Source organism: Wolffia australiana, chromosome 2, assembly GCF_029677425.1.
Source record: "Wolffia australiana isolate 7733 chromosome 2, ASM2967742v1".
In the NCBI taxonomy this organism is placed as follows: domain Eukaryota; kingdom Viridiplantae; phylum Streptophyta; class Magnoliopsida; order Alismatales; family Araceae; genus Wolffia; species Wolffia australiana.
The window spans coordinates 7857031-7884727 of NC_135836.1; the positions used below are offsets into that span (position 1 = coordinate 7857031).

At 40.8% G+C, this 27697-nt stretch overlaps 1 protein-coding gene across 1 annotated transcript; it reads right to left on the bottom strand.

Moving 5' to 3' along the window:
• Positions 1–6329: 6329 nt before the first annotated feature.
• LOC144716689 (cytochrome P450 704C1-like) lies at positions 6330–9444 on the bottom strand. Its single transcript, XM_078591897.1, has 5 exons — positions 9122–9444; positions 8738–8953; positions 7247–7894; positions 6756–6959; positions 6330–6671 (listed from the first exon to the last, which is right to left on the bottom strand). The coding sequence occupies exons 1-5, from the start codon at positions 9410–9412 to the stop codon at positions 6483–6485; spliced, it is 1548 nt and encodes a 515-aa protein (XP_078448023.1). The 5' UTR covers positions 9413–9444; the 3' UTR covers positions 6330–6482.
• Between the last annotated feature and the right edge of the window lie 18253 nt (positions 9445–27697).

Consider the following 27697-nt stretch of genomic DNA (forward strand, 5'->3'; position numbering starts at 1 on the left):
TGCAGCAAGGGTTTGGGTAGAGGGATAAAACAGACCGCAAAATTCACACGATCGAATTCGAAAACCTAAAACTGATGAAATAATGGTGGTGCAGCCCCGTTCCTCGTTGAGGGTTAGAGTACTGTCTTCAACCACTGCGACAATGCCGAAGCACCAAATCCAATACTCGAATTCACGTTCGCGGGAAATCTCACAAAAAGAAGAATTTTGTGGAAAGAAAAAGATATTCAAATCAAATCTGACAACAGTGGAAGAATCCTCGTGGAACACTAGACAAAGAACACTCGACACCAAAGAGTTCGGGCATATCTCAGCACCGTAGTGCCTGATGAGGCTGCGGGAAATTCAGGTCCTGACGTGTCTGGGCGATCCGGGCGTTGTATGGCCCACTAGAGGAAAAATCTGGGCGTTCTCGGCGTTGAGCGGCCCTGGTATTGAGTCATTTGTGTTGGCCGGGTTGCTTGATGTGTGAGGGCACGTGGACGAAGAGAAGAAGCCAATGGGTACAGGCGAGCGTAGGTGCAGGTGACACCAATGTGCGCGGGCGGCCATGAGCGGGGCGGTCGGCACTGGCGTCTAGCACGGGCTGCCCTTAGCAGGGCGGCCCGCGCTGGGCGTCTAGCGTGGGCGGCCTTGTGTAGGGGCGGCCGGTGCTGGCGTCTAGCGCGGACGGCCTTAGGCGGGGTGGCCTGCGCTGGGCGTTGGCGCGGCAGCCCTGGGCGGGGCAACCGGCACTGGCGTCTGGCGCGGGCAGCCTTGGCAAGGGCGGCCTGCGCTGGGCGTTGGCACGGGTGGACTTGGGCGGGCGGCCTGCGCTGGGCGTTGGTGCGGGCAGCCGGCGTTGGCGTTTGGCGCGGGTGGCCTTGGGCAGGCGGCCTGCAATTTGCGTTGGCGTGGGCGGCCCTGGGTGGGGCAGCCGGCACCGGCGTCTAGCGCAGGCGGCCTTGGCAGGGCCGGCCAGCGCTGGACGTTGGCGTAGAGGTAGAAGGGAAGAGAGAGAGAAGGAAGGAGGAAAGTAGAGGAAAGGAGGAGAGAATGGACAAGAGAGAGAGAGAGGGATGTGGTGGCCGGCGGCGGCGACGATGGCGGCGACGGCGGCGGCGACCTAAGGGAGAAGGGGAGGCTATGGCAAGTTCTCCAAGAAGAGTTAAAGAAACTCAATTCCTGAATTATGACTTGCCTAATTGTTTCTTGGAACATTGGCCTATACATATAGGCCTTGGAGGAAAGAGAAAAAACAGTTAATAAAATAAAAATAAACACGAGCGATGTGGTTTCATGTCACAACAGGGGGCAGTTCTTGATCTGTCTTCGGCGAATTGTCAGGACGCGTGGAGGGGCGTGTGTGGGTGGAGATGTGTCTGATGTTGGCGTGTTGACTTGGTCCGGTGATGATGGCGGCATGTCCTTAGCAGTAGCATTGACTTTGGATGATTGTGGTGGCGGGTCCGGTGTCAATGCGTCGACGTCATCGCCACCACATATAGATCACTTTATTAAAATATTACTCTTAAGGTTACCCATTGTCTCTCCTTAATGTCTCCACATTAATGGTCACAGGATTAGCCATACCGATTATGGGGTTTTGTGTCCTTGGCTTGGATGGAAGAAAAAGGATTGATGCAGACAAGCGCAGGGTGCTCAAGCCTACCCGTCTCCAGCAATCAGCCGCACCCAGCACAAGCCCTAGCAATCCCAACAAGGAGCCCACCAAGGAGCCCACACAAAGGCCCAACACAACCCCCACTTGTGCGCAATGGAAATATCATGTTATTTCTACATCATTCTCTAATAGACTTTATACAATTATGTTTTTGTAAAAATTTATGATATCCCATTGTTTTTGTTAGCTCTGCACCGGGCCAAGCCAAGAAGCAATAATGGGGATTGTGTCATAACAGGCTGCAATATTCAGAAAGCTAAAAGACTTATGATCGGGTTTCAAACCAATTTGGCCCAAAGCTTGTATCATAATGGGCTGACTTAAGTATGCTAATGTAATCTCGACTGTCCAATCTTCTAAAGAAAATGGTGAGATCTTCTTATTCTTATTAATTTTTATTTTTTTCCTTTGTATGCTTCTGATTGGTTACAGCGGCTCGACGAAGATGGCAGAGCCGCTATCAGGCAAATCACAATTGTGGATAGAGTTGACAGGGACACTAACGAGGACAGTGATGTGACGGGAGGGTAAACCAAATTTATAGTAGCCTATGCTTGTGATTTAATCGCAGATGTGTACTGCTTTTCACATTACATCCAACGGCCAGGGGCAGTTTTGTCTATCACCGCCTTGAGGCATTGCCCTCCTCCAGTTGGAAAATGATTTCCAGCCAAGGGGGACCACCACAGGCATTGGATGACCTAGGAGGACCACCATGATCAGTCCATGTTATCTACGCCTGTAGGAGATCCATCCATGGCCTTAAAAAGGCCCACCACGGCCCTAAATGGCATCTTATGATGGAGTTCAAGAGCGGCGGTAGGAGACCTATCCCAAGTTCGTCTGGCCAAATTGGAGAGGGTGATGAATCTAGTGAGGGTGGGCAGGCTCAAGAAGGTGACAGAAGGTATTAGGAATCCATGGAATGTGCCAACATGGAGGAAGGCAAGCTGAATTGCAAACCATAGGGCTCGACGATCAGCGCCCCCATCCTCAGCTCATTGGAATCAAGGAGTCTCAGGTGCATTTCTAAACTCTATAAGGTTGATAAGTGTTCTACCAACATATCTGAGTACATGGATCTAGTCCTAATCAGATCGAAAGTCAGATCTCATCTTGATATAGCTCTATTTTCTCGTTGAGGCATTTTTACAAACATGTTCTGCTGATCAGGAATTTTACCTGATATTTACTATTCTCCATGAAATTTTACTTTATAAAAATAATATATTAACTATTATATCTATATAAACCACACTCAATAATTATACTTGATCAATAAATCATATAATACTATTGATATTAATATTTTTACCGTAGTAATCCTATGTAAATTCTCAAGCATTCACCTTTATAATCTAATTAAATACATTCTCAGAATTAGGTAACGATATACTCATATTTACCTATATTACTCTTAATTCTATGCTTCAAGGATATATATATACAGCTATATCTCTCTCCCATTAATATACATCTTAATACATATAAAATTCCTTCTTTACCCTATCACAAGTTTTATTCCTTCTCCATTACTCTTCACCTTCCTTCTTATTAAAAAAATAAAAAATAATATTCACTATGTAACTAAATCATAATATCCATTATTATTATACCTATGTCCTATATAAGATATAAGTCACTACTAATTAAATAAATAATCTTCTTAGCTTCTATTAATAATATTTTATTATTCTATCTATCTCACAATCTAATGTACCTCTTCCACTACCTAGATTAACGTCATCCTTAATTATAATACCACAAATGCATTTAAAATTTGTTACTTATTTAATATCTCTAGTATCGGTACAAATATATAAATAATATAATACATTCTCTGTCATTCTCTGGTTCTCTCTCACATTAATCACTAGTAAGTACTATTACATATTATCTTTGTTCTTTCATCCATTACACATTTCCTCCACCTGCTAATTACTTATCACTTAATATATCCAGTACTTTTATTTTTGCTATTAATTCTCTTTAACTATAACTCAAAAATTAAATTCATCCCTAAATGCCCGTGTCTGTGGAGACGACTTTGCTCCTTCTATACATCTGAGTGAGTTTTTTGTATTTCAACAATTTTATTTGATTTAGGACATTTAAATCATAATTTGCCTTCATCAGTTTTCAAGTACGTATAGTCCCTCATCCTCTTGATGCTGCTCTAGTCTGCCAACCCTTATTGTACATCCGAGTTAACAGTGATGCTTTTGGAAATCATCAAAGAACTTTATGCCTATATCCACTACAATAGCTAAGGACTCCACAACATTGTCTTCCTTGATATGTCTCTTCTTATAATGTGGGTAAACAACCTAATCATGACCATTCAATTATTTAATTATACAGCCTTAATCTTGATGAAATAAAATGGATATGTGCTATGAAAAATTCTTAACAAAATAGAACCAACGTAATGATTGATCAAACCACATAGGCATAGATGGGATAAGTGATTCCTTTTATTTCATTGGTGTGAGGTGTCGAGCTGTTCAACTGTGTAACCTGTAGATGTATGCATGTGATCCCTAGCATATTGAATCTCATCCTTTGCCTTGACAAGCCCTGTTCATGCTCCATTGTCATCGATACATTGTCTCAATTTTATTGGGAATAGAGAGGTCATATGGGGACACAAAAGAAGGAAGAGAAGACTCTTAACAATTCTTTCCTGGATGAATTTTTTTAAAGGCCTTCTCATATTTAAATTGTGGGATTTTTTTCAAAAAATCCCAAACTTTCAGTGTGTCTTTTGACTTCAAAAAGATCATTTTCATGTGACCCTTTAGGCCCATGTATCAATCTAGTTTATTACTCTAATGATCCAATTACCTTCATTGGCCTTCCAAATTAATTAACTATATCATCATGCAAAATATATTGAGTCTCCAATCTGTGGGGTCCAAGCTATACCTTATGCTCTAGATGATATGGAGGAGTGTACTAACTCACTCATGAAACTAATATGTGGTTGGTTTATCAGGTCCATATGTTCCCTCATGCACTTGATGCTTCTCATAAGAATTAATTTATGCTTAAGTATCAATTTATAATTGGTCATTCGAGTTAGTACGTATGCAATCCCAAATCATCAAATTAATCTTCTCAGATATTTCATTACTGTGGGAAAGGAGTTCATTGCATCATTTTCCTTGAGCTTTTTCTTTTCACTGCACCTGAATCAATAATATTTAGAATTCCAAGATTATAAACGTGTAGGTCACAATGAAAGTTCAACTGTCCATCCACAATACATCTTTGTTGTCTCAGGTTTAAGGAATGCTTATACAACCGTAAACTGAATCAACCTGTTTGACCATTCGTTGTCATTCCACTCACAGATGCAACATACCAATCTAGTGTAATATTTCTGTTAAATCCTACACACTATCTATCTTTAGTGTCTCGACACTAATGACCACGAGACTAACATAATGATCATATGAGAGAGACAAGATAGTCTTATTCTATTGGGACGCTTTGATATCCTTCTCGAGTATCTTTTGAATAGAAATACTTGGAACACATGCTTAGTGTTCTCCATATTATCATCTCACCATAATTGACTAAGTTCGATCATCTATTCGTGGACTTCATTATAAGTATAACACTATCAATATAACGAATATGTTGCATAATAAATAATGACTGAGATGTGGAATGTGTGATTGGCTTGTTGGACACATATATTTTAACCAATTATTATGTAATTAGGACCAGATAGTGTTATTCCATTAGGATAATTCAATGTTTGTCTTGAGTATCCATCAAATAAGAATATTTAGAATATTTAGAATACATCAAATAAGGGATCATTGTATTATGATGACATCATAATTTAGTACGCCAGTGCACGTACTCAGGCATATTATTATAAACATCATGCGAGAATAGTAATTATTAAATACTTATTTGAATGAGTTAAAATAAAATAGAGAAGTGTGATTTGTTAGACGGCCATATAATTACAACAGTACAATAGGAACATTGTTTAGTTTTACAGTGTATGCCAGTGAAGAAGAAGAATAAATTTCATTTTATGATGTTTCCATTGTGTGCTAGCAAAGAAGTAGAATAAATTTTCATTTGACAATGTTTTCCAGTCATTAACGAAGTACAATAAAATTTCAATTAACGACTTAGAAGAAGGGTGCCCTTTTTAAAACAAATTTAAACAGACATATTCAATTATAAAGTAAGAATAATGTGGAAAATAGTCTTTCATGGGTCTACCGAAATACAATACAGCTCCTTATAAGTTAGTCGCTGATTTTCTGACATACTAAAAGGAAAACATATAAAGATAAGCTGATCAACGTACTGACTGTCTCCGGGATGCTCTAACCCGCAGCTATTGGATTCGCAGAGTCAGCATGGTCCGACATTCAACTTTCTTCGCCTCCTCGGCCATCTGGAACGTGAAGAAATGGACCAGCATGGGCGCGATGGTCTTCATCTGCCTGTAACCGATCTCCTTCCCTAGGCAGGCTCTTGGCCCCGCGAGCTATTAACAATAAATCGACGCTTAAGCTAGTAATTTGGAGTCCGAAACTTAAGGTTATCCAATATAGGAAGAAATGTGACAAGTTAATATGACTCAAAACATGCTTCTTTGATCAACACTTCGGTAACGATTCCAAGATCTTAGTAAAGATTTGTCAAGATAAATGTTTTTTATTCTGACGGAAAGTACTGTTTCATGGAGTCGACCCAAATACCATATTCTTTTACACTGAGGGCTCCTTAAGAGCTGGAGGCTTAACTTTCTGTCCCAGGAGAAAGACGAGAAGACACCGAGACAAGCCGATCAACGTACAGGCTGCCTGGGGAAAGCTCGAACTTGCAGCTCTTGGATTTGCAGCGTCAACATGGTCCGGTATCCAACGTTCTTCCCCTCGTCGGCCATCTGGAACGTGAAGAAATGAAGCAGCGTGGCCACGATGATCTTCATCTGCCTGTAAGCGAACTCCCTCCCCAGACAGACTCTTGGCCCAGCCTGATATTCACAAAAAAGAACCACTTACACTAATGATTTAGAGTAAAAAACTTAAGGTTACCCGCCAAATGAATAGTATTTCACCTGGAAGGCTGTGAACTTGAAGGGACTCTCATGGCGCAAGCTTCCGTCCTCCTCCAGCCATCTCTCCGGGCGGAAGACCTCTGCGTCCTCCCCCCACAGCTCTTTCAGCCTGCCCATACAGTACGGCACATAGACAACGATGTCCCCGGCTCTGACGTCGAAGCCACTCGGAAGCGTGTCATCGGAGAAGCACATCTTCGGATCCTTGGTTTATATCCACAGGAAAAAGAAAACGCTTAGTCTCGGAACTTATATTAACGAGTTGTGCGCTGCACTGCAGTAAACCGCCAGTGCCGGATGAAACCAACCGGATGAAATGGTACGAGACGAAAGACAAGAAAGGCTTTCGTTTCGTTCCTGTTCCGAGGCCAGAACGGATGCCCGATGTTGTAAAGCGAGGGAAAGGGGATCATCATCCGCCCAGCAACCCGACTAGGAAGTTCTTTTCATGGTTTTCTCCCACAGGAAAAGTCTCAAGGGTAGGTGGGTACCTGCGGCACACCGGGGTAAAGACGGAGAGTCTCGTTCAGCGCGGCGTGGAGGAAAGGCAAAGGCTCCATATCGCTGCCAAGCTTCTCCGTAAACTCCGCCACTGAGGACCCCCCGGAGCTCGGACCCGTCGCGGTGTCCACCTCTTCGGCCACCCTTCTCTGGATTTCTTTGTTCTTGCACATCATGTAAAAGAACCAAGAGAGGACGCTCGCCGTGGTGTCCTTGCCGGCGATCAAGAAGTTGAGAATGATGTCTTTCAGGTACGACTTGCTGATCTTGTCCGGGTCGTTCTCTCTCTCCTGCAGGAACCTCGATAATATGTCTTCCTTCTTCATCTTCTCTTCTGATGAGCATAGATCGTTCGCAGAGTTGGCCTCGGCCATATGTTCCATCTTCTCCTCGATTATTCGATAAGTGAAGTCGTCAATGAGCCTTACGTTCTTCCTCAGAGCGGCCTCGCTGCCGACGTTCAGCGCCTTCTTCATCCTCCACAGCACGTCGCAGTACCGGCGGCAGGTGATCTCGCTGGCGTCGTCGAAGGCCTGGGAGAAGCGCTTCCCTTCTTCGCTGGTCCCTCGCAGCGTGTCCAAATCCACTCCGAACCCCACCTTGAATATTGAGTCCATCGTCGTCTTCATCAGCAAATCCTGCAAAAAACTTCAAACTTCTATTCAGCCGCGAGTGAGCTCCGGTATACATCAACTGTCACGTCTACGTTCACTTCATCGACCCTGAAAAGAAGTTGCTCAATTTTGGACGACAGATGACTGTATCGTTTATGGAATGAAGGCTTAACGTTCACGACGTTTGAATCACATGGAAGGTTAATGCCAAACGCCTCTTTCTCTTATGTCTTGTTTTAAAAACGAAAAAGACGACTTGCATGTCAATATGGAATGAAGGCTTAAAGTTCACGACGTTTGAATCACACGGAAGGTTAATACCAAACGCCTCTTTCACTTATGTCTTGTTTTAAAAACGAAAAAGACGTCTTGCATCTCATTTCTTCGACTATAATTGACGATGACGATAGTGGAGATTTGAAGATCGTGGGACGTGTGAGGTTTAAGGAGACAAAGGTAAATTGAGAAACGGTTGTCATGCAACAGTTGAATTTGGAAACAGCAATGAAACTGTCAGTTGCTAAAACTGAATCACAACCATTAGCAGTAAAACGGTCTGATTATGAGACTGTAAATAACCCTGTAACGTTCTTGTTTCGATGAGGCTTTTCTTACTCTAATACGGCTCCGCCCGTGGCCCTGTTTATCATCTATCTTCTACTCGTTACTGTTTAAGCCTAGATGGCTTCTATTATCTTCTGTTCGTGAGATGCCCTTTCTCTCTTCGTCTCTACTTCCTCTTCTTCATCTCATATTGGCATCTCACTTTTCTTAAAAGACGCGCCTCGACAAAGCTGCAAGTCCTCGTCATCCGGACGAGAGTCAGTTGCAAAAGTCTCATTTTTTTTCGAAGACTGGAGGGCTTACTCGAAGATCGACTGTCTCGTTCGAGCGGACCGCTTCGGAGACGACCTCTGCTAGCCTCGTCGCATCCCGTCTGAAGGCGCTGCTGCTGTACTCCCGCAAGTTCCTCGTAGAAAATTCATGGCTGGCGAGCTTCCTCTGGTGCCGCCACTTCTCGCCATCGACAGCGAAGATCCCATCCCCCAGGAGCCCCCCTAGAATGTCATGATTGTACCAACCCTATAAGAAAGAACATGGTGATTATGCTTATGAAGAACAAGAGGTACATTGAAGATGAAGAGGCAGATGAGGATGATGATGATTCTGATCATCATCGTAATTATAGGGACGACAATAGGGGAGAAGCGGTGAAGGAAAAGGAAAATGAATCGGCGAAAGCTGCCTCACCTTGCCGTAATTGGGGAAATTGGTGCTGAGGATATACTCCACGTCGCGGGGTTCGGTGACATAGACGCAGCTACGATAGAGGAGGAGGAGGCGAAAGCACGGGTACTTGCGGCAATGATCGGTGATGAAGTCGTGGCTTTTATGGAAGTGGATCAACTGGTTCAAGGCGGTGCCAGCAACGGGTGCGTATCTCTTCTTTCCTTTCTCCCTGTTGTTGTTCTTCGTCTTCGTCCAGAGCCAGATGAGCCCGAGTACTAGTGCGAACGCCGCGGCGGTGAAGGCAGACTCCATTGCAGCCTTTTCTTGTTTCCGAGTTCTATCGTTCTAATCATGTGGTTTTTAGATTCGCGCGGATCGGACAAAATATCTGGTTAGTCACGTTGAGACAGCACACAGTATGGAGACCCGTGATAACTGCGGTAGCGGGTAATGAGGATTTCTAGTGGGACTTCATAACACCCTAAGTTAGGTATTGATTTCAAGAAATTAGAACAAATTTATGCATTTAAACAGTTCAAACAAGGGTTGTTATCATATATTTACACGTAATTACTGTTTCCAATTGATTTCTGATTTTTTCCTAATTTTTTGTAATTTTATTTAAGCTTTAAATAATTCTGTGTAAATGAAAATGGCAGGTTTAAAACTTAATTTTGATAATTGATGAGGGGATGAATTACTGAAATTTTTAGAATTTTCCAGGATTTTATTGGATTTATTGGGATTTATTCAAGGAAGAAATGAATTTTTAAAGAGGAAAAGGATATATTTATATGGAAAATATGAGTTTTTAAACAATTTCTAAAGTGAAAGGGGTTTTTCTTAAAGGTTTACTGTAATTATGCCCTCAAAACAGCTCTTGGTTGTGGTTGTAAGCAATTAAAATAGTGACGAGGTTTTATTGTAGTTAATCAATATTTTTATTTAATGTTTTCAGCAAAAAATGGAGGAGAGAGAGCTAAAAGGACATATACATAAATATTTTTCGGGGAGTTTAAACTTTGAAGGCACACAGGTAAGTGCAAATCGCCTTATATTATATCTATTTTGATTGTTTTATCTTTATTTTGATTTCAGGACAGGGAGTATGTGGCACGCCGAGAATCAACCCGCCATTTTAAGTTCAAAATACTCTAGCCAATCAGCCATTGACACATCATTGCATGTGAAGAAAAAATAAATAAATAAATGAATTTTGATCCAACGGCTAGGATCGGTCAAAATTCATTTATTAATACTTTTTTATCCTGAGATCCGATTCAGATGAGTTTTTTATGGATTTGCTCATCTCAGCCTCTTCTTTTTATTTGTATGGTTGGATCATTCAGATAAAACCTACATTGATGGATAAAAATTAAATTATTAAATGAGGGTATGATGAAATTTACCATGTAACGCCTAGGTCAACCTGTTTGGTATTTGTTTCTTCATTGAAATTAAATTTTTATTGTATTTTGGATGATGTTTTAGTGAATTTATTCATCGTTCTTTTTTATCTTGGTCTGAATTTCTAAATCACTACGCTTGAGCAGAATGTACAAGCCTTTACTGGGATTGAGAGGCGAGATTGTGAACTTTACATAGCTATTCCCTTTGCACATTAAAAGAATCTAAGAGAACTTTTATTTCTAGGAGATATTGTATTGCACTTATGATCTAGTAGTTACTAAATTTTGATACCAATTTCCTCAAATTCAAACTCAAACCAAATCATATTTTTCTTATCAACATCTCTAGTTGACCCCATTGATCCTTCTTTTTGGATCAAAGAAGTCATCTAGGACTCCCAATTTCTTCTATTCTTCCCATTTCTCCTAAATTCCTTTCTAAATTCCTCCTCTACTTGGGGTCATTTGATCTTTACTGAAAATTAAATTGACCCCAATTAAGGTCAAATTATTCAAGTAGATCATCAATTGTATTCCTAACTAGCGTCCCTTGGATGATACTCTTACTTACCACTAAACATCTTAAGTAGGGTTCTATAAAATTTAACACGACAAGAGATTAAATTTTTGCAAAATTTATCCTTATTTTTGGCTTATCAATTGGCGTTGTTGCCGGGGAAGCAATGCTAAGTAAATTCAATTGGTTTTCATTTCTATCAATTGAGTGCTTTAAAATTGTGCTCAAAATCTTTTTGATTTAAGTTTCTATAAGGTGCTTATTTTTAATTTAATATATCTTCTTTCACTACATTTTACTTCCTATTTTGGATTTAAATGCTTAGGAAGTACAACGTGTTGAGCAAAAATATTCTTGCACTACATTATATTTTCTAATAGAGAACTACTTCTAAGCATATGTAGCAACCATGTCTTACTATTATGGGCATAATTTTCATTACCATGAGTTGCATGAAAATTATGACAATGAGGATTTATACTATGAAGGTGCACAATTTTACTATATTCATGATAATAGAAACTCCTTGAATCATGGTGAGCATTTTCATTATGACATCAATCCTCTTATGTATGATTATGAACATTTATACCAGACCTTCCCCATTTTTCATGAGCATTTGTATTACCCAAAATCTATAGAGGCAAAATCCCCAATTTTATTCTCCATAATACCCATGATCATGGCTTCCACACCCATGATATGCACCCTTTAGAATATTCACACTATGAGTGGGAGCAATCACCTTCAGTAGGATTATGCTCTACAAGTTCAGTGCAAAATGCATCATCTTCATTTTCCAAAGAGCATCATGTATTTGTTAATGAGTTTGAAATGATTCAACAGAAAATTTCTCAGCTTGATGACTCCAAAGAGAGTGACCAGTTATAATGAATTATTTTCTTGAATATGAGGATGTTTTCAAAAATGAATGTCTTTCCAAAATGGTACTACTTCACAATATGATTAGAGGACTTTCTAATAAAACAAATGATTTTTATAAAAGGGGAGAATACTTCTTAAGGATCGTACATATGGAGAAAGATGTTTGTGGATTTTTTAATGACTTATTAGCAGAAAGTGGTTCCCTTGAGGAATATTATTTTCTCACAAAAATGAAAACTATTAAAGTGGAGATTGCTGAAATCTTTAATTTACATTTTTGTGAAGATGAAGTACATGGGTATGAGGAATCACAATCAGAATGTATACTACTTCTGATTATGATTTTCAGGATGATGTGGGATAAAAGGTGAAAAGAGATGAGGAAGGTTAGGCCGAAAATACTCATTGTCATCTTGAAGAGTATCAACCTCCCATTCCATTTCTTCAAGCACTGCATTCTGGAAGTGTAGGTAAACCCACTTATTATATGCATGGAGAAGAGAGGAATGAATTCTCAATGCATGTTTCTTTTGGAAAATCTTGGAGGGATAATTTTGGGGAATCAAGCATTTCGATAGAAGAAGTTGAGGAAATAATCTCTTATGTTTACATGTTGTTTCTTGATGACAGAAATCATATGAAGAAAAATAGCAATGTGAAGGCTTCCATGAGGATGATGCTGACGGATTTAGAAATGGAAAAAGAATTTTGCAGTATGCCAAATGTATTATTTAAATTCCAACCTAGGACAAGGATGAAAAATTTGTGTGATGAAGCCGAGATTGAACCTTTCTTATGCACAATTCTTTTTACAGATTGGCATGATAATTTATTTAAATGGAAATGGCAATTTTCTAGCAGGGTTTTCTTTATGTTTGATCTCTTTAATGTTTTACTTTTGTGGGCCAAAATTAGAAGGAAACCCATTTTCAAATATCAGTATGTACACACAGGCATTGAGTTTCTTATACACAATGCTTTGAGTTTAGATTTATGATTGAGATAATCTTTAGTTTGATTTATTTCCCTTTTCCTAATGGAAACTGGGATCCTTTTACAGTTCTCCTTTACGTTTTTTCCCTATATATTTAGCTGTCACACCAAGTAGGCGGAGCCCACATGGAGGAATCAAGGGATGAAACCTTACCTTTGAGTAGGAACGGGTTTGCAGGTTTGTCCACAACCTGATGTTTCTCTTAAGTTTATCTCTTTAAAGACTTCAAATATTTTGTTCATGTGGAACCTCTATCAGTCTTGTTGTGATGTTTTTGTTTGTTGACCAGGGTGTTGACTAAGTTGGAGCATTTATGACGCATGATGCAGCCACAACTTATTTAGGATTTTTATATCTATCATCTCAACAACGAGCCACGACGTCCATCCCCACAGTTTGACATTCTTTCCCTCAACTTTTCTTGAGGTTATTTTTTCAGTAATGCATTGAGGTTCATGCATCTTTAAGTTTTGGGGGGCATAAGAAGCTAGTTCATTTTAAATCACAAACTGTGATTTATGCATTTAATTTTGAGGAATATTACATGAATTGAACCTGCCTATAACCATAATTAACATGCCTATACATGAATCAAAAATTTTCATCCATTGATTTGAGAACATGTGTAGAGAAGTAAGCTCCTAGAGATTATCTAGAGTATGTTAGAGAAAGAACGTTATATGATTTTGAGCAATGTGGGTTAAATTTCAATTTGGGCAAGGTCTAGTGGGTGATTAGATGATGGAAAGTCTAGGGTAGAACCTCTATGCTCCAAAGGTAGAGTGATGAGCAAATTGAGGTCCCCCATTCCATCAGCTCAAAATAACCGATCCCACTTATGTTTTGTGTCTCGCCATTGGTCTCACACTTATAAGAGTGAGTCATTCCCCAAGTCATATGCACAGAATACGTCATCTCCATCGACCTTATTGTTCCACACTTTTCACATCCTACCCATCATCAACTTGCTTCCACTCCCGAGGATATACCTATCTCCCAAGTATGTATATCTTCCTTTCCACAGTATCACTCTGATATCACCTCTTCGCCTCTTTTGCTGTCCATGATTCATCTGCATTATCTCAATCTTATTCTTCTGTCCCTTCTCTCTTGACCAATGTGATTGTAATGTCATTCATACTAGTTGTGATAATATGTTTATAAACCATTTATAGGATGGAAGGTGTTTTATTTTTGTCATGCCCTCTTCTATTGGAAAATAAAAAGATAAAGAAAAAGAAGAAGAAATATATATATATTGAGAAAAGATTAACAAGAAAAAAAGAGAAAAAGGGGTTTTGGCGTGTATGAATTTCTTATGCTAGTATTCCATTCATGGCCATATTGGTCTGCATTTGTGTATCGTCTTATTGGTCACATCTTTTCTATTTCCCCCACTTCTTCTAAAATCTTGGTAGTAGGTTATCTTAGGTAGCACCACACCCTGTTGACCACAATCCATCCCGTTGTTAACACCTACCCCATCCCCTTCATGGGACTTCCATCTTTCCTATCACAATCCCAGAAATTATGCCATATATTCATCTTATTATCTTCCATATTTTGTGCTCAACAGGAGGAGGAAATCGGCTTCTTCTATTCTTCGGTAGGAGAAAAGCTAATGGAGAGACAAGAACTAGATGGACGCCAACCCATGAGAGAGTGATCTTACTTGTAAGAGATGTGAGGCCAGTGTCAAACAAGTGAAGCGAGATTACCCTAAGAGTATACCGTCATACCTAGCAACAAGTACACTTCCTTTTCATCTACGTAAGCACTCAAACCAATGAGAGAGGAACCCCAAATTCCTGAAAAGGTCAACGCTCAAATTTTCATTTAGATTTTCATCTCAGCTTAAGATTGATACGTTTACCACTTACAACACGTGCGACTTTGACCCACATGATGAAAAATGAGAATTTGGCAAAAGACATAGATGATGCTAAGGGACTAGCATTTCCAACACCCTAAATTTGGTCATTATTCAAATAAATTAGAACAATTTTATGCATTTAAAGAGTTTAAAATGGGGTTGTTATCATATAATTACACGTAATTACTATTTCCAAGTGATTTCTTATTTTTCCCTAATTTTATGTTAATTTTTATGAATTTTCTAGAATTTTTTAAGCTTGAAATAAATATGTTTCAATGAAAATGGAAGGTTTAAAACTTAATTTTGATGTTAATTAATGTGGGGATGAATTACTGAACTTTCTAGGATTTTATTGGATTTGTTGGGATTTATTCAAGGAAGAAATGAATTTTCAAAAATGAAAAGGATACATTTATAAGGACAATATGACTTTTAAAATAATTGTTAAACTTTGAGGGGTTTTTCTTAACATTTTGTTGCAAATATGCCCCTAAAAACAACTTTCGGTTGTGACGGCAGGTGTAAAGATACAATTTAAATAAGCACAGGGTTTAATTGCAATTTATTAGGATTTTTTATGATTTCAGGAAACAAATCGGAGTGAGAGTGCGAAAGGGCGTTTACATAATCACTTATGGGTGGCATCAAGCGGCAAATACACGATTTGAAAAGGACTTCAATCCAAAATGACAACAGGATTTCGGGTGACCTACGTGGCCGAATCTTGGAGGGGGGATAAGAATTCAGATGGCGCTTGATGAACGTGCCAATGGGCGGGGTACATGGCGCTCTGAGATTCAACCCTAAAATAAAATTGAAATTGCGCCAGCCAATCCGCCGTCCACACATCATGGCGAGTGAAGAAAAAAAATTAATAAATAAATGTATTTCAATCCAATGGTTAGAATTGGTTAAAATTCATTTATTCATACTTTTGATCATGAAGTCCGATTGAGATGATTTATTTATGGCTTTCTCGTCTTAACCTCATCTTTATAAAGATATGGTTGGATGATTCAGATCAGGCCTACATTAATAGATAAAAATTAATCACTAAATAGGGTAAAATGGTAATTTCTGCTTGGATCAACCCTATTTGGTATTTTCTGCTTCATTGTATTTGATTATTTGTGTAATTTGGATTATGTGTTAGTTAATTTTGTGATTGCTCTTCTCGATCTTGGTCTGTATTTTCTTGATCGCTTGGCTTGAGCGGAATGTACAAGCCCATACTAGGATTGAGAGGATAAATTATGAAATTGATCTAGCTATTCCATTTGTACATTAAGAAAAAGCACATAAAAATTTTAATTTCTAGGAGATATTAAATTGCTTTTTATGATCTAATAGTTAGTAAATTTTGGATTAACAAATCCCCAAAACCAACTAAAACCAAATCAAATTTCCTTCTTAATCCCTCTACTTGACTCCTTTGATACTCGTAATTGGATGAAAGAATCCAATTTAGAGCTCCCTATTTCTTATATTCGCTCCATCTCTTCTACCCCCCCTTTCTAAATTCATCATCGAATTAGGGTTGTTTGATCTTCATTGAAGATCAAATTAACTCTTATTAGGGTAAAATTATTTACGCAGGTCACAATTGTAATTCCTTACTAGTTTCCCTTGGATGATACCTATACTTATAATTATACATCTTAAGTTAAGGATTTATAAATTTTATTGTACAAGCTAAAATTAACAACGACAAGGGATCATAAAATTGCATAATTTACCCCCTATTTCAGGCTTATCAGCACTCCCAGAAAATCCTAACTAAAATTCAAGTAGGCACGACTCTTCCCAATAAACGTATTTATCTCTTTTCATGAACAATACATAATCTCTTTTGCGATGAATGCCCCAAAATATTGAAGAAAGGGCTAAATTGACAGCAGTAAGCAAGAAATTCATTCCCCTTCAATAACGGATTGCGAGGTTCTACTTCTTTGTTAAGATTTTTATACTGTTGGGTTCTTTGCGTTGGTTAGATTATGGAAAACATAGTTTTCATGAATGGGAATGAATTCCAAATTTTCAGTTAGGTTGAGACACATCCTATTTTTGTAAGTGTTCCTTAGCCCTGAGACGCCAAAGACATTTTGTGGACAGACAGTTGTATTTTGACTTTGGCATATGAGTTCCTAATCATGGAATTCTAAATAGTCTTAGTTTGGGTGTATCAATAAGTTTATGAAGACGACTAAGTGGTCAAGACAGAATCATCCACCCTCGTATAATACAAAGATGATTAAAGGAAGATGACAGGAATATCAAAGAAGAGTTATCTGATTGTGTAACGACAACTATAGAGCCTAATAGAACTCGTTATTGTGAAGGAGGAGATTCAACATGGCATGGGCCACGTGGGTACATCTAGAGGCTAAACACATGTCCAGATTGACATCAATCATTTGAGGATCCAAGAAATCATAGATGCAATCCATGCCCACATGATTCGATTCAATGGTCTTAGTGATACCAAATTCCACTCAGATTTCTTATGTTAATCTTTCCAAATTTTTTGATTAAGTAGGTGAGTGCTATATTTTTAGATTAAGTAGGTGAATTTATAAAAAATTGTGTGGATGATTTCTCTTTATTTGGTTCTTCCTTTAATGCATGTTTAGCTAATTTAACTTTTTTTTGCACTTTTATGTGAAGCACAAGTTGGTCCTTAGTTGGGAAAAGTCCCACTTTATGCTGGAGGAAGGAAAAGTGTTGGAACATCGGGTCAGCAAGAGTGGGTTGGAAGTGGACAAGGCCAAAATCGAAGTGATCAAGGGCCTTCCTCTTCCAAACACACTCAAGTTTCTTAGAGGGCTCCTTGACCACGCTGGTTTCTAAAGAACATTTATTAGAAATTTTTCTAGAATCTCCAGACCTTTGAATTATCTACTCTCTAAATGTTGATTTTGTTTTAGATGAGAGTGCCAAAATATCCTTTTGCAGATGAAAAAAGCTTTAATTCATGCTCCTGTTCTCCAAGCACCTAATTGGAATTTGTTTTTCGAGCTTATGTGTGATGCTTCCGACTTTGCAATGGGAGCGGTCCTAGGACAAAGGTTACACAAGAAACCTGTGGCCATCTATTATGCTAGCAAGACCTTAGGCGGAGCTCAGATAAATTATACTACTATTGAGGAGGAATAGATAGCAATTATATTTGCTGTAGAAAATTTTCATTCAAATATGTTAGGTAGTAAAATTGTTGTTTATACTGATCATTCAGGTTTGAAGTTTTTACTTTGAAGAATGGGAACTAAACCTAGGTTAATGACGTTGATCTTGCTCATGCCAGAATTTGACATAGATATCAATGTTAGGAGAGGAGTAGGGAATGTTGTAGATGATCACTGTTCTAGACTCACTGCAGATACACCTACACCTATCATAGATAGCTTTCCTGATGAGTACATTATAATGGTCAAAAGCCGAACCCACCTTGGTATGCACAAATAATTATCTAATCAAAGAATTGATTCCAGTTGATTTGGATGTGCATGACAGAAAAACATTCTTTTGGGATATCCAATTTTACTCTTACTAAGAACCACAATTATTTCACTTAGGAGTTGATCATGTCCTTAAAAGATGCATGCCTGAGGAGGAATAATGGAGTGTTTTAATTTTTTGTCATGCTTCCTTCTATGGAGGACATTATGCAAGTAGAATAACAGCAATCAAAGTCCTCCAATGCGGCTTTTATTGGCCCACGTTATTTGAATTATATTCTGGCTTTTTAGAGTGTCAAGTGGCAATGAATATAAGGAAGAATGATCGAATGCCATCACATCCTATTATTAAAGTCAAATTTTTTTATCTTTTATGGGGCCTTTTCCATCTCTGCTTCTCTGACTCTCCATACCTCTCAATCCTTCAAGCATTATGTCTCTTGTTTTGTATGTTTCCTTCTCACACTCTTCATCTCTCCCAATTTCTCATTCTCTTCTGTGCAACATCTTTTAGTTTTCTCCATCTTTCCTTCTCTCACTCTCTACCGGAATCTCTTTTTCACTTACTTTGTACCTTTATCAATCTCTCATTTTTTCCCTCTCTCACTCTCTTTCTCTCCCGATCTCTCAATCTATTGTGCTCTTGATTTTTATCTTTCTCATGTTTGGAATTTCTGCTTTTTAAAATTATAATGATGTCATCTCTTTTTATGCGGTTATGGTTTTTTTCTTCTTTGACATGTCTATCTTAATGAGAAATCATTTATTATTTGTTTTGGGCACGAAAACTGGTTGCTACCATCAAGGGCTTCAAAGAAAATATTATATAGTTTGATGCCATTAATTTTCATCTTACTTTTTAATCTGGCCTCTTGATAAATTATCCAATGAATGGTGTAGAATATGGATCCTATCTCATTCCTTACAAAACGTTTTCACAAATTTTTGGGCACAAACTGTCACCCTGCTTCAAAAATATTTTATTAGGTACAAATAATTAATGGACGAAGTGGACATAAAACTGGAGTATGTGCATATACTTTGATATGTGTTTTTTCTTTCATTTGAAATATTCATCCTCTGTCCAAGAAAGATTTATCTATCATAAAGGATTACATTGTACTCATAGTCATTACACGTGGAAAGACCATGGATGATACAGAAGTGATGAGGCCAAGCATCTTACGCCTAAGTAATGTCGTTATTGCGCCTTGAGGCATGCAGTTCCGCGCATGCGCCTACCAGCACTGCCACCAAATAAATGCCCCGGGCTGGGCGCCACGTGCCTGTGGACCTTGCCACTCAACACAGTTGCCAGTCCAGCCCCAACCTTGACACTCCTCACGCCACCAGCACCTGCACTGACATCGTCCCCTATAATCTACGTAGGCGTCGTTGTGCTTGGTGCCCCAAAATGGGCAATGCGCGCCCAGCACTACACATGGGAGGGCCTGATACGATCCTACTCGGAACGTATCATGTAACCACAAAGTAATTCAATAATTCCAACGGAAATAGTTCAAGATCCCATGTCGATGACCAAAATGAGAGGGGAGAGGGGAAGAGGAGAAGTTCTCGGGGTCGGAAGAGGAGAAACAGGAATGGTCAGGGTCAGGCGATTGTCGGCTCTACGTCAACCTACAAACCACAAGATGAGAGAGATGTAGGGAAGGGGAGTGAGACTTACTATCTGATTGCCTGCCTCCCCCCATCGTGGGGAAGGTTCTTAAGTAGGCGTTGATGTGGGCTGGGCCGGTGCGTGCGCGATGGGCTTGGCCCGTGGTTTCCTCTTAGCATAAACCTGCTGTCGTATCATATCAGCACTACACACCCCACAATTGTCTCGACACTCTCTATGTGTCAATGCCTTAATCTCCTTACAGGAAGTCTTCCGCTTCTTGCCCCACACATGTAGTGCACATACTGTGCATGCACGTGTTTCCCAAGCACTACACCTGCCCCTCTACTGCCTAGATGGTGCATCCCTTGTAAAATAAGGGTTTTGCTTAACCACGAGTAAATGAGGTGTTCTCAATCGGTGAAGCCTCTAAAGCCTGAGGTGATCTCAATCGGTGATGCCTCTAGGTGTTCTCAATCAGCGAAGCCTCTAAGGTGTTCTCAATCGGCGAAGCCTCCATAGCCTTTGGCCTAAGGTATTCTCAATCGGCGAAGCCTCCCAGTACTGAGCTTAGAATTTCTCAATCGGCGAAGCCTCACAGCCAATCGTTGCTCTCTCATTTATAATTTATACTTTTCTAATATAATATATATAAATTTATTACCGGTAACTCTAACTCTACTCCATTTTAGAATAAAATGGATAATTTCTTCGTAAAATGGCTGATTTTATACAGTCGTTAACACTATGTCTAAAATCCTGGTTCTATGGGCTGTTTTGTTCTTGCATAACAGTACTTAGCATCCTACTCTTGGTGGCCCTGTGCGCCCAGCTCGCGTGTGACCTTGCAAGATACACCACCATTGTGCACAACGATCACGAGCACCAAAGGGGCCTTGGCTTTAAAGATCATGGTCAGGTGTCACCACCCTGATGTGTATGGTGTTTCAAGCTTAAGGGCTTGATCTCAAATCCTGTGTCCAAGTACACAAACATATCCCCACAATAAGCTGGCAGACCTCTGTGCAGGACATGCCGCCTACTCTGGGGCATTACATCACCATAGAGTACAGAAAACATGAAATTAACACTCCACTCTAGAGGTCTCTTGAGAGGTTTCATTGTAAAGCGTATGTTACCTTGAAGGGCAAGGGAATGGGAGTTCTAGGAGAAAGGTCAATGCCTGACTAATTTGACAAAGCATTGCCATGTTAGCCCTAAGTTAGAGAGGGCAAAAGAAAAAGTGGTGTTTTTCATTTGTCTTGTTGATTTGTAGTGGGCTATTGTCAGGAAAAAATACTTCATAAGACTTCTCTGTTATATTGCACAAGAAGATATCAGCCCCAACATTAAGGGCTGCAAAAGAAAATTCACTTACACTTTTGAATGATTGAAAAGGAGCATAAGAAAATTGACTTGCATTGCCCAAGCATCAATAACACTTGTCACATGGGTTTTTGAAAACAAGATTGCATTACAAGGGGTAATTGTGCATTTTACAGATGCAGGGTGGAAACTATGCGAACATGTTTTCAACATACTTCAGTTGGAAGACCCCCAAATTTTCAACGCAAGCATGAGTGTCCTCCAAATTTTGGTAGAGCTTTAGCTAAAGTCAAAGGTATGCATCACTTTATTATTAATAATGTGTGTCAGCTTGCTCCCATGGAGATGTCTTCAGCACCATCATTCTCATCATCGACAGCCCCCCGGCTAGTGTTCCACCCAACCGGCACGCCATGACGTCAATGAAGACACATGGATTCTAATATCCCGAGCGAAATTCCTGCCATATCTATATTGCGTTTTGATTTCTTTTCCCTTTTCATTTAGTCAAGTTTGTGTTTTTGGTCTCATCTAGTCGTCTTCTTCGTGTCGTAATGTGTCCATATTGTCATGTGCCCTACGCTTTTTATGTTTTCCCTTTTCTTTTATTTGGTTGTAATAAATGCCCCTTATAAAAGGGCCCCCTTAATGGACTAGTTCTTCCCCCCCCCTTTATGGACCTCCCTAGGGGCCATTTGGCTCCCCCTTTATAAGGGAAGAGGTGGCGTCCTAGGAAAGAAAGACCTGGAAGAATCAAATTGTATTGTTTTTCAACTTGATCTCACAGTGAGAGAAAGAAAGGAGAGAAGGAGAAGGGAAGGGAGCAGAAGAACAGGAAACTACCAGAGGCCTCAGGAGAAAGCAGAAAAGAATTGCCGCCACCCCTACTTCTCCGTCCAGGCCGACTCAACCATTGATGGGCCTGGAACAGCCCCACCTTGGACCATTGTTGACGTCGCCTGGGGCCCCCTCTAAATGGGTCAATTAAGGAAGATCATCCCCTTGTAGGCGTCATCAACGCGGTTCAGTCGGGTGGTCATTGCCAATCAATTGAGCCCAGCCAGGTTCGTCAACGTTACGATCTGCAAGGTGTTCACTCCAGCCAGGTCGCCACAGCCTGCTCGAATTACGGCGGCGCACTACTGGGTGATCTGATTGCCCGTGTGCATGGCCTAGGTGGACCTTTGTGTGGTCATCGTCTATGCGGCCATCACCGGTCCACTGAGCCGGTCTAGCCTGACAACGCTACAATCCACAAGGCGATCCCTCCTACCAGGTCGTCACATCTCACTTGACTATAGCGACGCACCACTAGAAGATCTGGCAGTCCTTGTGCAACGGACACCATCAGCGAGTCCCCGTGAAGCCGAGTCAACACCACAGAGTCGCCACCCGGTCGTCGCTCATCCTGTCGCAAAACTTTGACTCTTTGCCACTCTGTGTGGGATCGCCCACATCTGTGTTGTTCCATCTCTGGATCGTCGTGTAGCTTGCGCATCACCTGTGATGTCGGACGTCGTCTAGGACGTCATCCGGTCGACACCAAGAATGATGGCTTGATGCCGATAATGGATAGTGGTATCAAACATCGATAATGTCATCGTCCGACGGATGAACCCTAACGAGTCAATGTAACTACGATGCGAAGATGAGTGCCCTACATGTCGTATGTGAAGGCTTTGACTTGAGGGGGCGCCGACCTCCAAGCTTGGACAGGATCGCCGAGTGATGACAACGGTGGCCTCTCAAACCTCATTAGAGCGACGAAGGCGTCTACGGCCGAATGGAATTTTTCCGTAGGGCTCGCACATAACTGACAGTCTCGTCCGTACCGGTAAGTCACTCAAGTATCATCGTAGTTTTCTCTCAATTCTTTCCTCTCTCACATATCTAGCTCGAGCGCGGTGGAATCAAGACGAAAGTATACTGCCAAAGGTAAAATAACAAGCGGCGGAGAGAGGACATACCTCGTCTTTGGGTGGCTTGTCGTGCAGGTTGTTCATCGATAGCAGCATCCAGAGCAAGTGCAATGGAGAGGATCCAGAGAGTGTCGGGGGAGGGTGAAGGAGGGACCAAGAAGAATGGCGTGTGGTGAGGCTACAGCACCAGCGGTGGCGTTAGGGGGGGGGGGATTTCCGGCGAGCACGCCCCTAAGGGTCGGTGTGGACGGGGTCCAATGGAGGCCGCGAGTGATGCCTCACCATAACAGCGGAGCGTGGACTCTGGCAGTCATCAGTGGCGACACATAACGCTTCCCAGTCGGTGGTGGTGAGGACACGGACTGGTCATTTGCACGTGGTTGGCCGGCGCTGACTTGGGTGGTGTTAACTATAAGCTTCGGTGGGTGCCGGTAGGACAGCGGCCCAAATCAACACTGGCGTGTCAAGCAGAATTTATTTCTGGTAGTGGATCAACCAACTCAATCGGGGTGGGAGATCAGCATCGATTACCCTTCCCGTTCCTGACACTAGCCAGTCTGATGGAGGTCTCAATCGACAGCGATTTGTGAGTTCAACCAGGTCATCCTAGCCGAGTTGGCAAGGCCAGAGTCGAGTGATCAATCCACGAGAGTCGTGGCTGTTCCGAGTTCTTCTGTGGCGGAAGAAAATGCCTCCACCAATTTCGCTCGACTTGGGCGTGGATTGATCAAGGGAAGGCCAACATTTACCTTCGGCGGTGGGGTAAGCTCCTCCGCCAAATTACACCCTATATTGGGCGTAGTTCGGCCTGCCTATAATCCAACCACTCATCCACCAATTCTGAACAGACAGCGGAAAAATGACGGCTTTGCTGGTGAATTATGCTGCACAGATCTGTTACGGCAGTCCTTTCTCCAGCGAGAGGAAGAGTGCCGCTCAATTGTCCGTCGGAAGAAGATCAGAGGGAGGGTTGTGGCATTCACAAAACCCACCCGTCAATGTTGGTGGTTTTCACGCAGAATTCCCCTTTCCTCTCAATTCTCTTTCCTCCGCCCTCTTCTTCCCCTCTTCACCCACCCTCCTTCCTGTGTGGGAGGTGAGACGTGTCTTCCTTGCTGAATATTCAACTAAAAAAAAAACAAGTGAAAACAAATCTAAGAGTTAGGGCGCCCCTCTTTCCCTTATAAAGAGAAGGCCAACGGGCCCTTTAGGTGGGTCAACAGGGGCATTGGATCCATTAAGGGTGCCCTTATATAATGGGCCCCCTCATTACAAGATTAAAGGTGAAATTAAAAATAAAAAGAATAAAAGAAAACAAGAGACAAGGGCACAAGGGAGGAGGTCCAAAAATGGTTAAGGACCCCTCCCCGTGACGATGACGAAGGATGTAGGGTCGCATCACGAACGTGACTAAAACACAATGACGAGACGAGAAAATGGAAAACATGATAGACAAAACGATGAAAATGAAGATAGGATATTCGAGCATCATCACCCGATCTTCGACGACGTTGGCAGGCGGCGCGAACGACATCATCGACGATCCTTGATGGCATGCGCCATCAACCTGTTTAGGTGTGTGCCAAGCTCAATGAGTGCATTCACACCGCTGTCGGACAATGCACCGCATCGCAGTTCGACTCCCCGCTTGCACCTGCCTGGACACCATCCCGCGCCGGCACTTCCCAGGTCGTGCCCACACAGTATGGCATTGCGCTTGACGGCCTCCTCCAACTCTCTATCTCGACTTACCACCTCCGATCTCTACCAATCCGCTGCGGCGCCCTACCTCTAGTCGAACCACGACGACCCTCTCTATCTCCTCTCCATCCGCAACCCGCACTGGCTACTGCATCGACAGAGATTTTGCAGGAGGAGCTGCTCACCGATGAGGTACGTCATCCTCATGCTCGCTCGTTATATTATTTCGTGCAGTATACCTTCGGCTGCCTCCACCGAGCTTGGGTTAGAGATAGGTGAGAGAAGATTGATAGAAACTACGAATTTGAGTGTCTTACCGATACAAGTCAAACCCGACTGATACGTGAGAGCCCCTAAGTGTTTTATTCCGTTCGGCACCCTAGACGCCGTCGCCCCTCCAATGATGGTCAAGAGGCCACCGTTACTATCGCCCAACTTCCCCTTCAGAGCTCAGAGTTCGGCAACCTCCACGAGTTGGCCCTGCAAGTACGTCCACGTAGGGCACGCATCATTTCGTAGTTACATTCGCATAGGGATTTTACCCATCGGATGACATTATTGATGCCATCCCACACAACTATCTAGGTAACTTAATCCATCTCGGTACCAACCGGACGACATCCTAGATGACGCCCATTATACATTGTGAATAATTTGTTTTTTCTCAATTCTTTCTTTATGATTATAACATAATTTTATGCAGGTGTGTGTGGTGACTACCAGTAATGCATCACATAAAAATTAAATGGTTATTATTCTAGAAGATGAATTAAAGCTAATTAACACTCACTTTAATGCAAGTAGACACGTGTTCTATAGGGTGTATGTCATATACCATGTAGTGTTAGCGGAGCTGAACTCCTAGAGGGGACAAAGGTGCCTTCGAATCAGGCCATTATAGATACTAACAATATTCTTGGGGTGAGCGGCACAAAAAAATTAAACGCGTATAATTATGTCAATTCATCTAAGTAGGATAATACCATACTTTGGCTTAAGAGATAATCACAAAATGGATTGACAAAATGTGACTAGTGTAATGTATCATTATGCAACCAGTTTGGCCTATCAAACTAGAAAAACCATATCTGTTGACTACTCAACAAGGTGTACCTTTAATGTATGAAATATTGGTTACAAGTGTAGAGAAGAGAAATGTTATTAAAATTAGGGTATTAAATGTGGCGAATAAACGTGTGTTCATTAACAAGTGGCAGATGATCAAGGATTTCATATGTATATTACAGTCCCTCGTGATGGCTACCACACTCTTGCTAATGAAAGGCAACACCAAAAGAAGCAATTGTTATCATCAGAGTTATAATGAGAAATCTGAATAATGTCATCTGTCGTATAAGAGATGTGAACATGTTTCAAATAAATAGTTTTATTATGTCAAGACAACAGACATCCATCTATAATTCATGTCTAGCAATCAATACCAAGAAGACAAAATACACAAAAATCATCACTCCCAACCAGGTCTTCGCCATTGATGTACTCATTGGTCCATCTATGAACCTATTGTCTGTTGACTGTGATTACTAGGATGTGATATCACTTGTGCAGAATTTATTAACAGAACCAAGGTTCACCAGTGATCAGAACATGGTTCATACATTTACTTCTAGATATTTTCCAATGGCATGAAAAAGTACAAGGTTTTTAGTGAAGCCATAGATGAGTTGTTGCCAAATAATGAATCGAGGGCAGGATCTACATTGGCCTACCTCTTATCAAGAGGAGAGAGTCATTGCAATGGCGGAAGATATCCTGGTTTAATAATGGTTGCAAAGGAATTCGTGTGAGTCTCATTGATGAGTGTGGCCCTAGTAAGATGTTTCTCCACTAGTCATGTCATCATCAACTACAAACAATCCAAGTTGACAACACATAGCATTGAGCTACTCGTGACACAAGTATTGGCGACGAGTGTAAAATGATATCAACAATGATACTGATAATTCAGATTTTGGGGTAATTAGTGATGAGCTAACTTCACTAATTAGTGTCGTTGGTTTATCCGAATTAAAACAACAAAAATTTATAATAACCTTACTAGCGTAGGGAGAGTAAGGGTCGATCCACAGGGAGCAAGGGTTTTTTTCTTAGGAATTTGTGCTTTAGTTATGTATTTTTTAATAATTTTAGAGGTAGGTTTACTACATATGAAGATAAATAACTAATTAAATAAAAATATATAACAAAGAAAAATAAAATATTATTATAATATTATAATAATATTAATAGGCAGAAAATAATTTTTTGGTATTTTTTTAGGAGTATTTGAAAGCTAAAACAAAATAGGAAATGAAACAGTTTGGCGCTCTGGACTTAGTCAAAATTTGGCTAAGTCCGGATGCCAAATGGGGAAGGTGCCTTGGTGGAGGAGAGAGAAACAATGGAGTGTACTAAAATCACTCTAGAATGAGTTCTAGAACAAATTTTAGAGCGTGGTTGGATGCACTAGAACCATCTGGATATTGGCTAGCTGATCCAAGACTAACCAAAAGACAAAAGATGAATATAAAAGAATGAAAAAAGAGAAATAAGAAGGTAACCTCTTTGTCACACCCGCTAAGGTCCAAGGGACTTCTTCTTCTCCTTTCCACTAGCTTCTTCAGCCCTGGATGCTTCCTGCTCAGCCTGGCACTCACTGAGGTGAATGGATCTATGACTCGATTGCTCTTAGGCCACCAAACATTACTTTGGATTGAATCACAAGATGAATTTTACAATAGGGTGAAGGGGTTTATATAGGGAGAGAGAGCAAAGGAGAGCCATTGGATTTTTAATACAATGGATGGCCAGATCTTCTTTTCAGGGTCATGATCCACTTCCATTATGGTCCTCCAATCAGCATTGAGACCTTTGAAATACCCCCTGGACGTTCAAGG

What these genes read in the sequence shown, in the direction of transcription:
- LOC144716689 (XM_078591897.1), bottom strand. Translation starts at nt 9,412, where the DNA reads ATGGAGTCTGCCTTCACCGCCGCGGCGTTCGCACTAGTACTCGGGCTC. An exon ending in ATTTCCCCAATTACGGCAAG is followed by an intron (nt 8,954 to 9,121) that starts GTGAGGCAGCTT and finishes TCTTTCTTATAG; the next exon opens with GGTTGGTACAATCATGACAT. An exon ending in ACGAGACAGTCGATCTTCGA is followed by an intron (nt 7,895 to 8,737) that starts GTAAGCCCTCCA and finishes AGTTTTTTGCAG; the next exon opens with GATTTGCTGATGAAGACGAC.